At 37.7% G+C, this 12,440-nt stretch overlaps 1 protein-coding gene across 7 annotated transcripts in view; it reads left to right on the plus strand.

Moving 5' to 3' along the window:
* ERC2 (ELKS/RAB6-interacting/CAST family member 2) overlaps nt 1-12,440 on the plus strand; it is a 993,433-nt gene that overhangs the window by 309,677 nt on the left and 671,316 nt on the right. For all 7 annotated transcript variants that reach the window (XM_086367446.1, XM_086367443.1, XM_086367447.1 and 4 more), the window contains one exon: nt 6,565-6,720. In XM_086367446.1, the coding sequence (XP_086223572.1) occupies nt 6,565-6,720 (156 nt within the window). The remainder of the gene's footprint in view (nt 1-6,564; nt 6,721-12,440) is intronic.

Consider the following 12,440-nt stretch of genomic DNA (forward strand, 5'->3'; position numbering starts at 1 on the left):
GTATTTCTAAAAAGCTCCCAGGTGATGTCAGTGCTATGGTCTGCAGACTACACGGTGTAACAAGGATATAGACTGCTCCATGGTAGAGAAGGAAGGGTGCCCACGTATCTTGTTCACATCTACCTGGTATCTCACACATCTGGTGCCTGGTACCCAGCAGATGCTCAGTATGCATTTGTTGAATGACTGAGAGAACTTCTTGTATCTAAATTTACTATCAACTATAGCAGACATGTCCTAGAAAAATCCAAAGATTATGTATATCCAAAGATATTATATATATATAATAAAGCAGAGATGAAATAAATTTATTTTAGTCTTTCCACCTGACATCTATCCTTACAGCTATAGTCCCTGCACTCGTGTGCTTGCTAGTATTCATGGCTGATTCCAGAATTACCAGGCTGGGCCCATTAGGTAGGTGATTGCTAGGGGTTTACTTCCAGTGATTTATTGTTTGCCCATCAGAAGGGTGTCCCTGGTGGCTCAGACAGTAAAGAATCTGCCTGCAATGCAGGAGACCCAGGTTTGATCCCTGGGTCAGGAAGATCCACTGGAGAAAGGATAGGCTACCCACTCCAGTATTCTTGGACTTCCCTTGTGGCTCAGCTGGTGAAGAATCTGCCTGCAGTGTGGGAGACCTGGGTTCGATCCCTGGGTTGGGAAGATCCCCTGGAGAAGGGAAGGGCAACTCAGTCCAGTATTCTGGCCTGGAGAATTCCAGGAACAGAGGAGCCTGGTGGGCTGCAGTCCATGGGGTCGCAAAGAGTTGGTCCTCAGATAACTATTTTGCATCTTTTGAATGATGGATATAAAATAGTCTTGGACATGAATCTTTCAGTAGGAGTTATGATCTGTATGTATAAAATAAAGTATTATTACAAGTATTTTATGAGTATGTGGAAAGAAATGACTTAAAGAGCTATTCAATTCAGACATTTTTTTCTAACTCATGGGGAATGAAGCAAACACATTTCAGTTGTTTTCAGCCCCTGCAATCTTTAACATTCCTGCAGTCTTTAACAAAAATATATTATAAAAGCAAAACAATTTCATGCTTTTCCTATCCCAAGACTACTTGAAAAATGTCACCTGAGACATGGAGCGGCAAGTTCAGGGAGCATGGGAGTCTGCCTGTTCTCTCACTGCTCAGGGTTCAGAGCAGGCTCTCAGTAAATGACTTGAGTGACAGAAGCTGACAAGGTGATGTGAATATTTAAGCCCTCGATTATTTTAAGTTGGGGCTAATCATGGCAAGTTTTCTTTTGAAGAATCCAAATCATTGTTTTGACTCTTCAGTATATAACCCTGAGCTTAACGTGATCATTAAAGTTCTATTTTTCCCCCCAAGAATTGACTTCTAGAGTAATAACACTGGAAAACTCAAAGTAAATAGAATGCTTTGCTGTAGGACCTTGCAGAATGATTAATGCTAATATGCATTGGGAATCCCCAATAATCATTTCTCAAACTTACTTGACCCTGCAGGCCCCTTTTCACAGAGCATTTGGTTTCTGTGAACTTCAGGAAAAGCTGTTTCTATTTCACTTTTTCTGTCTCTAAGGAAGGCCTAGAATTATCTGCTTTGAGAGCTTGCTTCTTTGTGAAACACAATCTAGATGAGTATTTGAAAATCACTACATAAATTATTTTAAAATATCCATTATAGATAATATGTAAAGATATTCTGATGAAGATTCTTTGGTGATTGAGAGTAAAATATTGCTCTACCTTCTAAAATTCCACTTTGAGGATGTCTTCACTTAAGTTTTTTTTCTCTCTCTTGTTAACTAGTGCTTGAGTTACTGAGCATGTGCATTTTGTATTTGTTTTGAAAGTGAAAGTTGCTCATTATGTCTGACTCTTTGCAACCCTATGGACCATACAGTCCATTCACTTCCCCAGGCCAGAATACTGGAGTGGGTTGCCTTTCCCTTCTCCAAGGGATCTTCCCAACCAGGGATAGAACCCAGGTCTCCCACATTGCGGGCTGATTCTTTACCAGTTGAGCCACAAGGAAAGCCCAAGAATACTGGAGTGGGTAGCCCATCCCTTCTCCAGCAGATCTTCCCAACCCAGGAATTGAACCGGGGTCTCCTGAATTGCAGGCTGATTCTTTACCAACTGAGCTATCAGGAAAGCCCTCTGTTTTGAAAGGCAATGTTTATGTACCACATTGAGCTATATCAGGACATGTGAGATAGTTTTCTTCTATAGTCTTCCTTAAACACATGTTTTTAGTGATTTATCTTAGCTTTAGAGATTTTTGAAAAAGAAAAAAAAAATTGTTCTCTTTGAATTTCTGAAACTGAAGCAATGGAGCAGCTGTGACCATGGCAGTCATTTTCTTTGCCTTAATTTTTCATGCTTATATTTTCTCATGTCTTTCTCTGGCTCAGCATTTTGAATATCTTCTTGGGCAGAATCAATGCACCATCTAATATGTTTGTATTTTGCATCTTTTATCTTCCCTAGATCTTGCTGATATTCTTCCATCTCCTTTTCTCCATGCTTGTGATTTTGGTTATGAGTTCTTGAAATGGACTTCTTACTATAAGAACAGAAATATCAATAAGGACAGAAAAATAGATCTTTATTAAAGTAACTTCTACAATATCCATTTCTCTATCATCTTTTTTTCTTTCATTATTTTCTTTTGATGTTCTTGCACATCTGTGACTAAAAGAAAAAAGTTTGGAAGGAAAAAGAGGCTGCTTATTTTAAGAAAATTAGTAAAATTAAAATATTATTTTAAAAACGTGTTTTACTAATTTGGTGAAATTTTAACTCAGGTATGTATAGATCAAAAGGATTTTCTATGTTTCTATGTGACTTCATTCTGATCTTTCTTTAGCAATGTGTAATTTTTAAAAGTCCAGTGAAAAGCTCCTTTTAACCCATTTTGAAGTTAGCAGTTGTGGTCACTGCTAACTAAACTCTTAGAAGTTGACTGAGAGGAAAGCTGAGGGTTGCTTTTCCCCTTGTCTGCATGATTGAGATGAAACTTTAACAAGTGCTAACAAGAAATAAGGAGAAGGCAATGGCACCCCACTCTAGTACTCTTGCCTGGAAAATCCCATGGATGGAGGAGCCTGGTAGGCTGCAGTCCATGGGGTCACTAAGGGTCGGACATGACTGAGCGACTTCTCTTTCACTTTTCACTTTCATGCATTGGAGAAGGAAATGGCAACCCACTCCAGTGTTCTTGCCTGGAGAATCCCAGGGACGGGGGAGCCTGGTGGGCTGCCATCTATGGGGTCGCACAGAGTCGGACACGACTGAAGCGACTTAGCAGCAGCAGCAGCAACAAGAAATAAAGTTTAAAATATGGGACTACAAAGTATATTTCAGTACACATATATTTATATACATATGTGTATACTTATGTATAAATACATATGTATACATGTAAATATGTATACACATATGTATACATATAAATATGTCAATTTAGACTTGAATCTGAAATCAAAGGAGATTTTATATTAAAAAGCAGGAATGTTGTCTATTTCTTTCACACTTAACTTACAGGTAAGTTCTTGTAAAAATTGTACTTAGATATTTGTAAATGCTGAAAAATTTGTATCTCAGTAAAGAGCAGAAATCTACATTAATGTTTTAATAGATTAATGATAATGTTTTAATAGATATCTTTATGTTTTAAAGAAATAATATAGTCTTAAGGCTTCATGGGAGGTAAATAAAATAGTTAATAGTGGGTATATTTGGGTGATGAGATTGAGGTGGATATCATAATTATCTCTGTGACTTTTCAAGTTTTCTGTAATGAGCATGGCTTAATTTTATAGTCAGAAAAAATGTTGATTTAAAATGACTCTCATTTATTCATCGGAGAAGGCAATGGCACCCAACTCCAGTATTCTTGCCTGGAAAATCCCATGGACGGAGGAGCGTGGAAGGCTGCAGTCCATGGGGTCGCTGAGGGTCAGACACGACTGAGCGACTTCGCTTTCATGCATTGGAGAAGGAAATGGCAACCCACTCCAGTGTTCTTGCCTGGAGAATCCAAGGGATGGGGGAGCCTGGTGGGCTGCCATCTATGGGGTCTCACAGAGTCGGACACAAATGAAGTGACTTAGCAGCAGCAGCAGCAGGGGCATTTATTTATAAGCCAGAAAGAAAAACACCAATACAGTATACTAACGCATATATATGGAATTTAGAAAGATGGTAACAATAACCCTGTATACGAGACAGCAAAAGAGACACTGCTGTATAGAACAGTCTTTTGGACTCTGTGGGAGAGAGAGAGGGTGAGATGATATGGGAGAATGGCATTGAAATACGTATAATATCATATATGGAACGAGTCGCCAGTCCCAAGATACTGGATGCTTGGGGCTGGTGCACTGGGATGACCCAGAGGGATGGTATGGGGAGGGAGGAGGGAGGAGGGTTCAGGATGGGGAACACATGTATACCTGTGGTGGATTCATTTCAATATTTGGCAAAACCAATACAATATTATAAAATTTAAAAATAAAACAAAATTAAAAAAAAAAAAAGAATTCAAATGAGTCATTAAGAAGGACTCCCTACATTTATCAGCTTGGCCTGCTATAAGAAAATACCACAGGCTGGGTGGCTAAAAAAACCAGAAATTTATTTTCTTGCAGTTCTGGAGACTGGAAGTCTAAGATCAGGGTGCCAGCATGGTTGGATTCCTGTGAGAATCCTGGCTTTCAGAGAGTCACCCTCTTGCTCTGTTCTCACATGACAGAGAGAGAAAACAAGCTCTCTAGTATCTCTTCTTATGAGGGCGTTAATCCCATCATGAGGGTTCCATACTCATGACTCCATCTAATCCTGATTACCTCCCAAAGGCCTCCTCTCCAAATATAATCACATTAGGGATTAGAGCTTCAGCATATAAATTTTGGAGGCACCTAGACATTTAGTCTCTAACATTCTCCTCACTCAAATTGGCAATATACAAGATTACCAGATATGCATCTAACATTGAAAAAGACTTGCAGGCTATAAATAAAAAATGATAGTTATTGCTGGATGATAGAAATATAGGGAATTTTCTCCATTTTTTGTGAATTTCAAGTATATTACTTTTATAACTGAAAAGATACAATAAATACTATTTTAAAAGGAAAATGAAATACTACAGAATGGAATGTAATATTCCATAATAATGTTGCAAATTTCAAAATCATTTTCTTTTATCTTCTTGCTTTTTGTGTGTGTGTGTGTGTCTTCAGCACGTAGAGCACCCAGGTATGGGAACACAGTGGAGCTCAGTGCTGCTGCTGCTGGTTCTCATTTTTCCTTTTTAACAGTAATGGCAATGTTCATGATAATGAAACATGCCAGTGGGCATGTAATATAGGAAAGCGAAATAGAAAGTAGCCACAAAATCAGGACACGCATAATTGTTAAAGTTTTTTCTGAGTTGTTATAAATAGAATAGCCCATTCATTGTCTTTACTTTTAGAACTCTTTAGTTTCTTGGATTCTAAAAAAAATGAATTAGTTTAAAAAAAATGAGTTAGTGGCTCATTTTTCATTAACTTCCAATTGCAAATGTAATATAACCTCCTTGAATCTACACAATAAAATGGCAGGGAGATGTGACAGTGAGAAAACTTGACGTCAAACTTCCAGTGTGTTTCATTCCAAGCACTGATTTGAGTTTAATACCTGAGGTTGAAGAACTGTTTTTCCCTCTATAATGCATCTCCTCTCTCCTCTCCTCTCCTTCTAATGCATCATTTCTTATTACGCTCTACCTTGTGTGTGTAATCTGTCATTTCCTTCTTTAAAGAAAATTATCTATGATTTGTCCTCAATTAACCCCACATTTGAGTGTAATATTTCTAGTTTTTTTTTTTTTAACTCTGTAAATCAATAGGTAAGAAATGCCCTTCAAGATAGTGATTTTTTTTTGTCACACAGGAAGCTGTCTGCTTGCCAAGTAAATCATGATGTGATATATTATTTCCAGTTGCTATAATTTTCAATATTTAGTGTGTCAGTCATACTAGGTCATGATTCAGTTATTTAACTTCACTTATGTCTATATTTTAGATGAGAATCCTTTCCCCCATTAGTAGATTTTAATTTCCTTCTCTTTCACAGTCAAATTCCAAGCATGCCTTATAAAACTAGCCACAAAATACACACATGAACAAACCGTTTTTGTGTGTACAAGTAGACTCGAAAATATTCACTAGTAAACTGTCTCTGAAATTATAAATTTGTCTTCTTAAATGTCATTTTTGTTTTTAACACTTTAGATCACTTTTTATCACTATTTCTTTATTAATTTGATTGCTAGATATGCAACAAACATATCTAGGTAACTCTCTGTCTTGCATTGACATAAGCTGTTTATTGGGAGCTTAAAAAAAAATCTCACAAGTGATCTTCAGAGGTGAAAAAAGTAAATTGTTCTGAATTCAGGGCTGTGTGTACACCATAGTTAATCTATTACTATTGAATAAATTGCTTTCTGAAATTGTTTTGGTAATATTGAAAAAGCAATTTTCTTTCCCTCTCTCTCTCTCTCTTTTTTTTTTTTTTTTTTACCAACAGGACACAAAAATCGCTTCATTGGAGCGAAACATAAGGGATCTTGAGGATGAGATCCAGATGTTAAAAGCCAATGGTGTGTTGAACACTGAGGACCGTGAAGAAGAGATAAAACAAATAGAGGTTTACAAAAGTCACTCCAAGTTCATGAAAACCAAGGTATGTATAGTCCAAAGTTATAAACTTTTATATTCTTAATGTGACTGGAAAGTTATGGTTTATATACATACTTTCCCCAAATACTCACATAATCTGCTTTATGTGATACATGAAATATATGGACAATAAAGAATGAGGAAATTTTTTAGTTCAAAAGCATAGATTCCAGAAAAATCAGATAAAACTTTAGGTAGAATTTCTACTTACTAAGGGGTTCAGGATTTTCTAATGAATTCTTTCAGTGTTCCTCTGTCTTGGGAATTAACATTTATTTTTAATAGTCTTTGCTCTCCAAATTTCCTGAGATTTCATAAGTTTGCTATTTTTAAAAGTTTCTCTTTGCCAAATTTCTGGCCCATTCCTGGAAGGTGATGAAAGGTTAATCTTGGAAGCCAATTTAACTGATTTGAATGGTATGAAGATATTTTGGTTTTAATATAGTATTTGACAGTACTGATTTTGAGTCCCAGTACTATCATTTGCTGAAAATATTCAATCTCTGTGAGCCTCAGTTTCTTCATCCATGAAATACTGATAAGAAAAAGAAAAATACCTTCATCATCGGGTCGCTTTGACAATTCCAGGAGATTATGCATTTAAAATACTTACTCCCTTGACTGATCTCTAGAAAGCATTCAGTCATGTGAGACATTGTTGTTGAGTGTAATTATTGTTACCTATTGCTGTGGAATATTTATGAAATATTATTAGAGTAATCGTTTCCATTACTTTTTATCAGTATTGCTAGTTTTAAAGAATTTGGCTTGTATTTTTCAAAATAAAACTTTGAGTTGCAAATGGACAAATCACCTGAAAATCTGTTCTTTTTATATATGCAGAATTATTTAATTTATGAGCAGCCCAATTGGCCTTTAGAGACTTCGAAATACTTTTATTTATTCCTCTATTTAAGCCATTTTATTTTTGAAGACAATAACCACACCAATTAAAATTATTTTTTTCCTACCACTTCCTCTTAAGTACCCCTGTTCTTATTCTAGGTTTTGCTGTTTGTTGCCTTATAAAATGCAGCAGAGTTGAGTGATGCACACTTCTGTGAGAAGGCAATGGGAAGTGGAGAGGATAACTGCTTAAGTAATGATTATGATTTTTTTCAGTTGTGAAATACATGGATAGTCTTTGCAGAGAATTCGCAAAATTACAGGAAAGAAATAATATCTAGTGTTTACTTTACTCTGTATGTATGTGTACATGTGTTTCTCTAGGAAAAACAAAAACCATGCTACACTTCTGTCAACTTCCATCTGTAAGTTAATGTTGAGATTTTGACTAAAAATTTTCACCAAGGAGTAGAGATATGAGAAGGAGAATGTCCAGTGTATTTTAATGTAACCCCTTGCTTTTAGTGATGGACACAAAATGCAGAGCAGGTTTCCTTGCTAAGTTCTCCCTTCTGGTTTCTTTTTTGCAATCCTTTCCTCTTAGAGAGTTGAGCTGACATGCCACAAGCACAGTAGTAGGGTGGCCTGCAGACAATGGCCAGATCACTCCAGGAATGAAGACCAGATGTACAGATCTGAGTGAATCCATGAAGATTGGGGGAAATAATTGTTTTGGCTCAAACTGTTCCTCCCCACCCTATCCTGTCATATATCAGTAGAAGATAGTTCAAGCCACTTGTACAACTGAAAATGCCTTGAAATTTGTAAACTCTGTCCTTCAATATAGATTGTGTCCCGGTGAATAAAACATGTATATGGTCTTCAGGAAGCAAGTGATGGCCTTTATTATCTCACAGTCTTCTGAGGCACCATCAATCCTTGAGCTAGTTTTAACTTTTAATGGTTAGTTACTTTCAAGGGTTTCCAGAGTGGTCAAGTCGGAAGGATGTTCAAGGAGAGAAAAGGAGTTAGGTGAAAAGAGTGCAGGCTGAAGACTGAAGCAGACTCTGGCAGATTTCTAACCTGCCCTTGATAGCTACATGATCTTCAGGAGTGACTTAAGTCACTCAGCCACACTTTCCTCATCTATGAAGTAGGGGCACCACTGCAAAACTTAGAGAGTGACTCAAAATGTTAAACAAAACTCTGCAGTTAAAGCACCCGAGTCAAAAAAGTAGGCGATGACTATATCCATTATTATTGAAGAAATATAATCAAATATATTAATAATTTTAGTAAGTGCAAAGAGGAACTAAGGAGCCTCTTGATGAGGGTGAAAGAGGAGAGTGAAAAAGCTGGCTTAAAGCTTAACATTCATAAAACTAAGATTATGGCATCTGGTCCCATCACTTCATGGCAAATAGATGGGGAAACAGTGAAAGCAGTGACAGATTTTTTTTCTTCTCAGGCTCCAAAATCACTGCAGCTGGTGAAATTAAAAGATGCTTGCTTCTTGATAGGAAAGCTATGACAAACCTAGACAGCGTATTAAAAAGCAGAAACATCACCTTGCTGACAAAAGTCCTTGTAGTCAAAGCTATGGTCTTTCCAGTAGTCATGTACAGATGTGAGAGTTGGACCATAAAGAAGGCTGAGCACTGAAGAATTGATGCTTTCGAACTGTGGTGCTGAAGAAGACTGTTGATAGTCCCTTGGACAGCAAGGAGATCAAACCAGTCAATCCTAAAGGATTGGGCTTCCCTGGTGGCTCAGCTGGTAAAAAATCTACATGGAATGCAGGAGACCTGGGAGACTTGGGTTCAACCCCTGGGTTGGGAAGATCCTCTGGAGAAGGGATCAGATACCCACTCCAGTATTCTGGCCTGGAGGATTCCATGGACAGTATAGTCCATGGAGTCGCAAAGAGTCGAACACGACTGAGTGACTTTCACTTTCCTAAAGGAAATCAATCCCAAATACTCATCAGAAGGACTGATGCTGAAGCTCCATTACTTTGGCCACCTGATGCGACGAACTGACTGATCGGAAAAGACCTGATTCTGGGAAATTTTGAAGGCAGGAGGAGAAGGGGACGATAGAGGATGAAATGGTTGGATGGCAATACCAACTCGATGGATATGTATTTGAGCAAGCTCCAGGAGTTGGTGATGGACAGGGAAACCTGGCGCGCTGCTGTCTATGGGGTCACAAACAGCTGGGACTCGACTGAGTAACTGAACTGAAATTTGAATTGCTAGTGTACTTCATGGTCCATTGTAGCCTATTTGGATAACTTTTCTACAAAGTTTGTATGAATGTGTTGCTTGTGAACGTCACAGATATCTGAGGAGTTAATTTGTGCAATAGTTGTTTACACACATTGACAAGGAAACTGTTTAGTGTCACCACTGGAGTTTCTTGAATTCTTTTGTTTATATGCAGGATTATATGGATAAAGCTTTCAATGGTGGATTTTGAGCTCTGTGGTCCCCAAAGGGGCACTAAAAGTTGTGCATGTTCAAAATATTTCCCATTTCCCAATCCTTACCACTTAGTTGGGAAAGTAAGAAATGTACTCAAAATACCACCCTGAAGACTTGATGGGAGGAGAGTTCATTTCTGGCTGGAATAATACAAGTTGTGCAAGGTTAAAGTTAGTGTTTTGTTTTTTGTTTTGGTCAAAATAATCAGATTGGTGAAACTACAGTGATAGGTCTGGGGAAGATTGCCAACTCAAATCTGTGTCTGAGCATACCTAGAAGGATATGTGAAAACACCATTCTATCCCCAATTCTATACAGTTAAGGAAGTAGGAAGAACTCAAGTCTATATGAAATTACAGACTTTTTCAAAAAATAAATTATTAGATTTAAATTGCAAAAATCTAGAGATTCTGAAATGTACTTGGGAAATGGAAATGTAATTGTTAAACTCATTTGGTTTACTGAAGCGGTGGTAGACACGGAAATCATAAGGTGACTTTGGATCCCATCTAGCAGAAAATGGTAAGTTTAATGCAGGGACAGTTGATTTCAGAAACTGTTGTTTTAATAGTTCACAAAAACTCAGAGTCATGGTAGAGGAACACTTCAGAAATTCTTATGAAATGCTGCACAAGGAGGGGACTAGAACTCTTTGAAACTAAATCTGAAAATTGCAGCTGTATATTGTTACTTCTGCCTGTGGCTTGTAATCAACATATAGAAAGCTTAAGAGTGCCCTTTCTTTTACCAGGTTTTCTGGAGAGGCAGAATCTTCAGGGTTTACGATGGTGCCAGGCTTGGCAGTGCCCACTGATCTGTTACTTTAATAGAGATCTAAATGTGTTCTGTCTTAATTACTTGGAAGCTTACTTTTTTTAATTAAAAAAAAGATTTTAAAAGTTTTAAAGTCAACCTAATCATTAAAAAATAGCTCCTAGAGTATCTATGTTCTCATTTGCTTATATTTTTGAAATTTTAGCTGAAAAGTACTTTCATGACCCATTGGTGATACAATTAACTCAGCATTTGATTCCTTGTCATCAATCTCAATTTCTGTGTGTAACTATTTGCTCCAAATAGATAATTGCTATCATCACTTAGTCGCTAAGTCGTGTCTGACTCTTGCAACCCTATGGACTGTGGCCCGCCAGGCTCCTCTGTCCATGGGATTCTCCAGGCAAGAATACTGGGATGGGTTGCCATTTCCTTCCCCAGAAATATATAATAAAGACAGCTAATAGTGATATATACAGACTCATTTTCAGAGATAGAAGTGTGTTGAAATACTTTTAAATGTTTCAATGAAAAATTGACATTGTTGTTGTTCAGTCACTAAGTTGTGTCTGACTCTTTGGGACCTCATGCACTACATCACGCCAGGCTCCCCCATCCTTCAGTATCTCCTGGAGTTTGCTCAAATTCATGTCCATCGAGTCGGCGATGCTATCTAACCATCTCATCCTCCGCCATCCCCTTCTCGTTTTACCTTCAGTCTTTCCCAGCATCAGGGTTTTTTCCCAATGTGTCAGCTCTTTGCTTCAGGTGGCCAAAGTATTGGAGCTTCCACATTAGCTGAGAATCTGATAAAGAAACAATGTTGTATGCAAAGTGAGTGCTGCTTGGATTAATTATTAAAATGAGTAAAGACAGTAGGTTGGAGGGAAAGGAAGTATTTTAAGCAGTCCCATGAAATAGCATGTGCTTCCATTTTGTTGCTGAGCAGATGCCTGGGACTGGTAGGGCCTCTTGCAAGCTTTGTGATTAGATGAAGTAGCAGGGAAGACCTAAATTGCTTTTGTAAATATGATATCATAAATAGCCATGACATAACATTTTTGAAATAATAGAAGGTGAATTTCAAAAATGTAAAGGCAGAGTTTAGAATCGCAACTTGTGCAAAGCCTGGGATACCAGATATAGTCAGTCAGGATGAAAAGACATGCATCTTTCAAGCCCTCTGGCACATGCATGTTGTCCCTGAGAATTGAGACTCAGAGACCTCCCAAGCTGTGCAACTCTCCCCTGTTGGAAAGTCCAATTTCTACCCACACTCACAAGGTTTAGAGGAATCAAAGTGTGATGGCAGAATGTAAGAGGCTATGAAAAGCATGAGTTACCTCAGCAGCACTTTTAAGGCTTTAAGAATGGAATGTACCATATAAATAATTGTTTTCCTACTAGGGAAAGAATGATGGCATCCCCTGTTGTATACAAGGCTTTGTTCCTAGATTCACACATTTTCATCTACTGACCCCAGTACTTCTCTGTTAGCTACTCCCTCTGCAGTGTTTGCCAAAGATGCCACTCAGCTGTCTTAGATCTCCCCCTTTATTCTCAATTTGTAACACATTTTCTTATTAACCTCTGATGGATTACAAACCTCATAACCCAAACT

The sequence above is a fragment of the Bos grunniens genome, chromosome 22 (genome assembly GCF_055505025.1).
Source record: "Bos grunniens cultivar Pamir isolate PY7600 chromosome 22, Bosgru_T2T1.0, whole genome shotgun sequence".
NCBI lineage: Eukaryota > Metazoa > Chordata > Mammalia > Artiodactyla > Bovidae > Bos > Bos grunniens.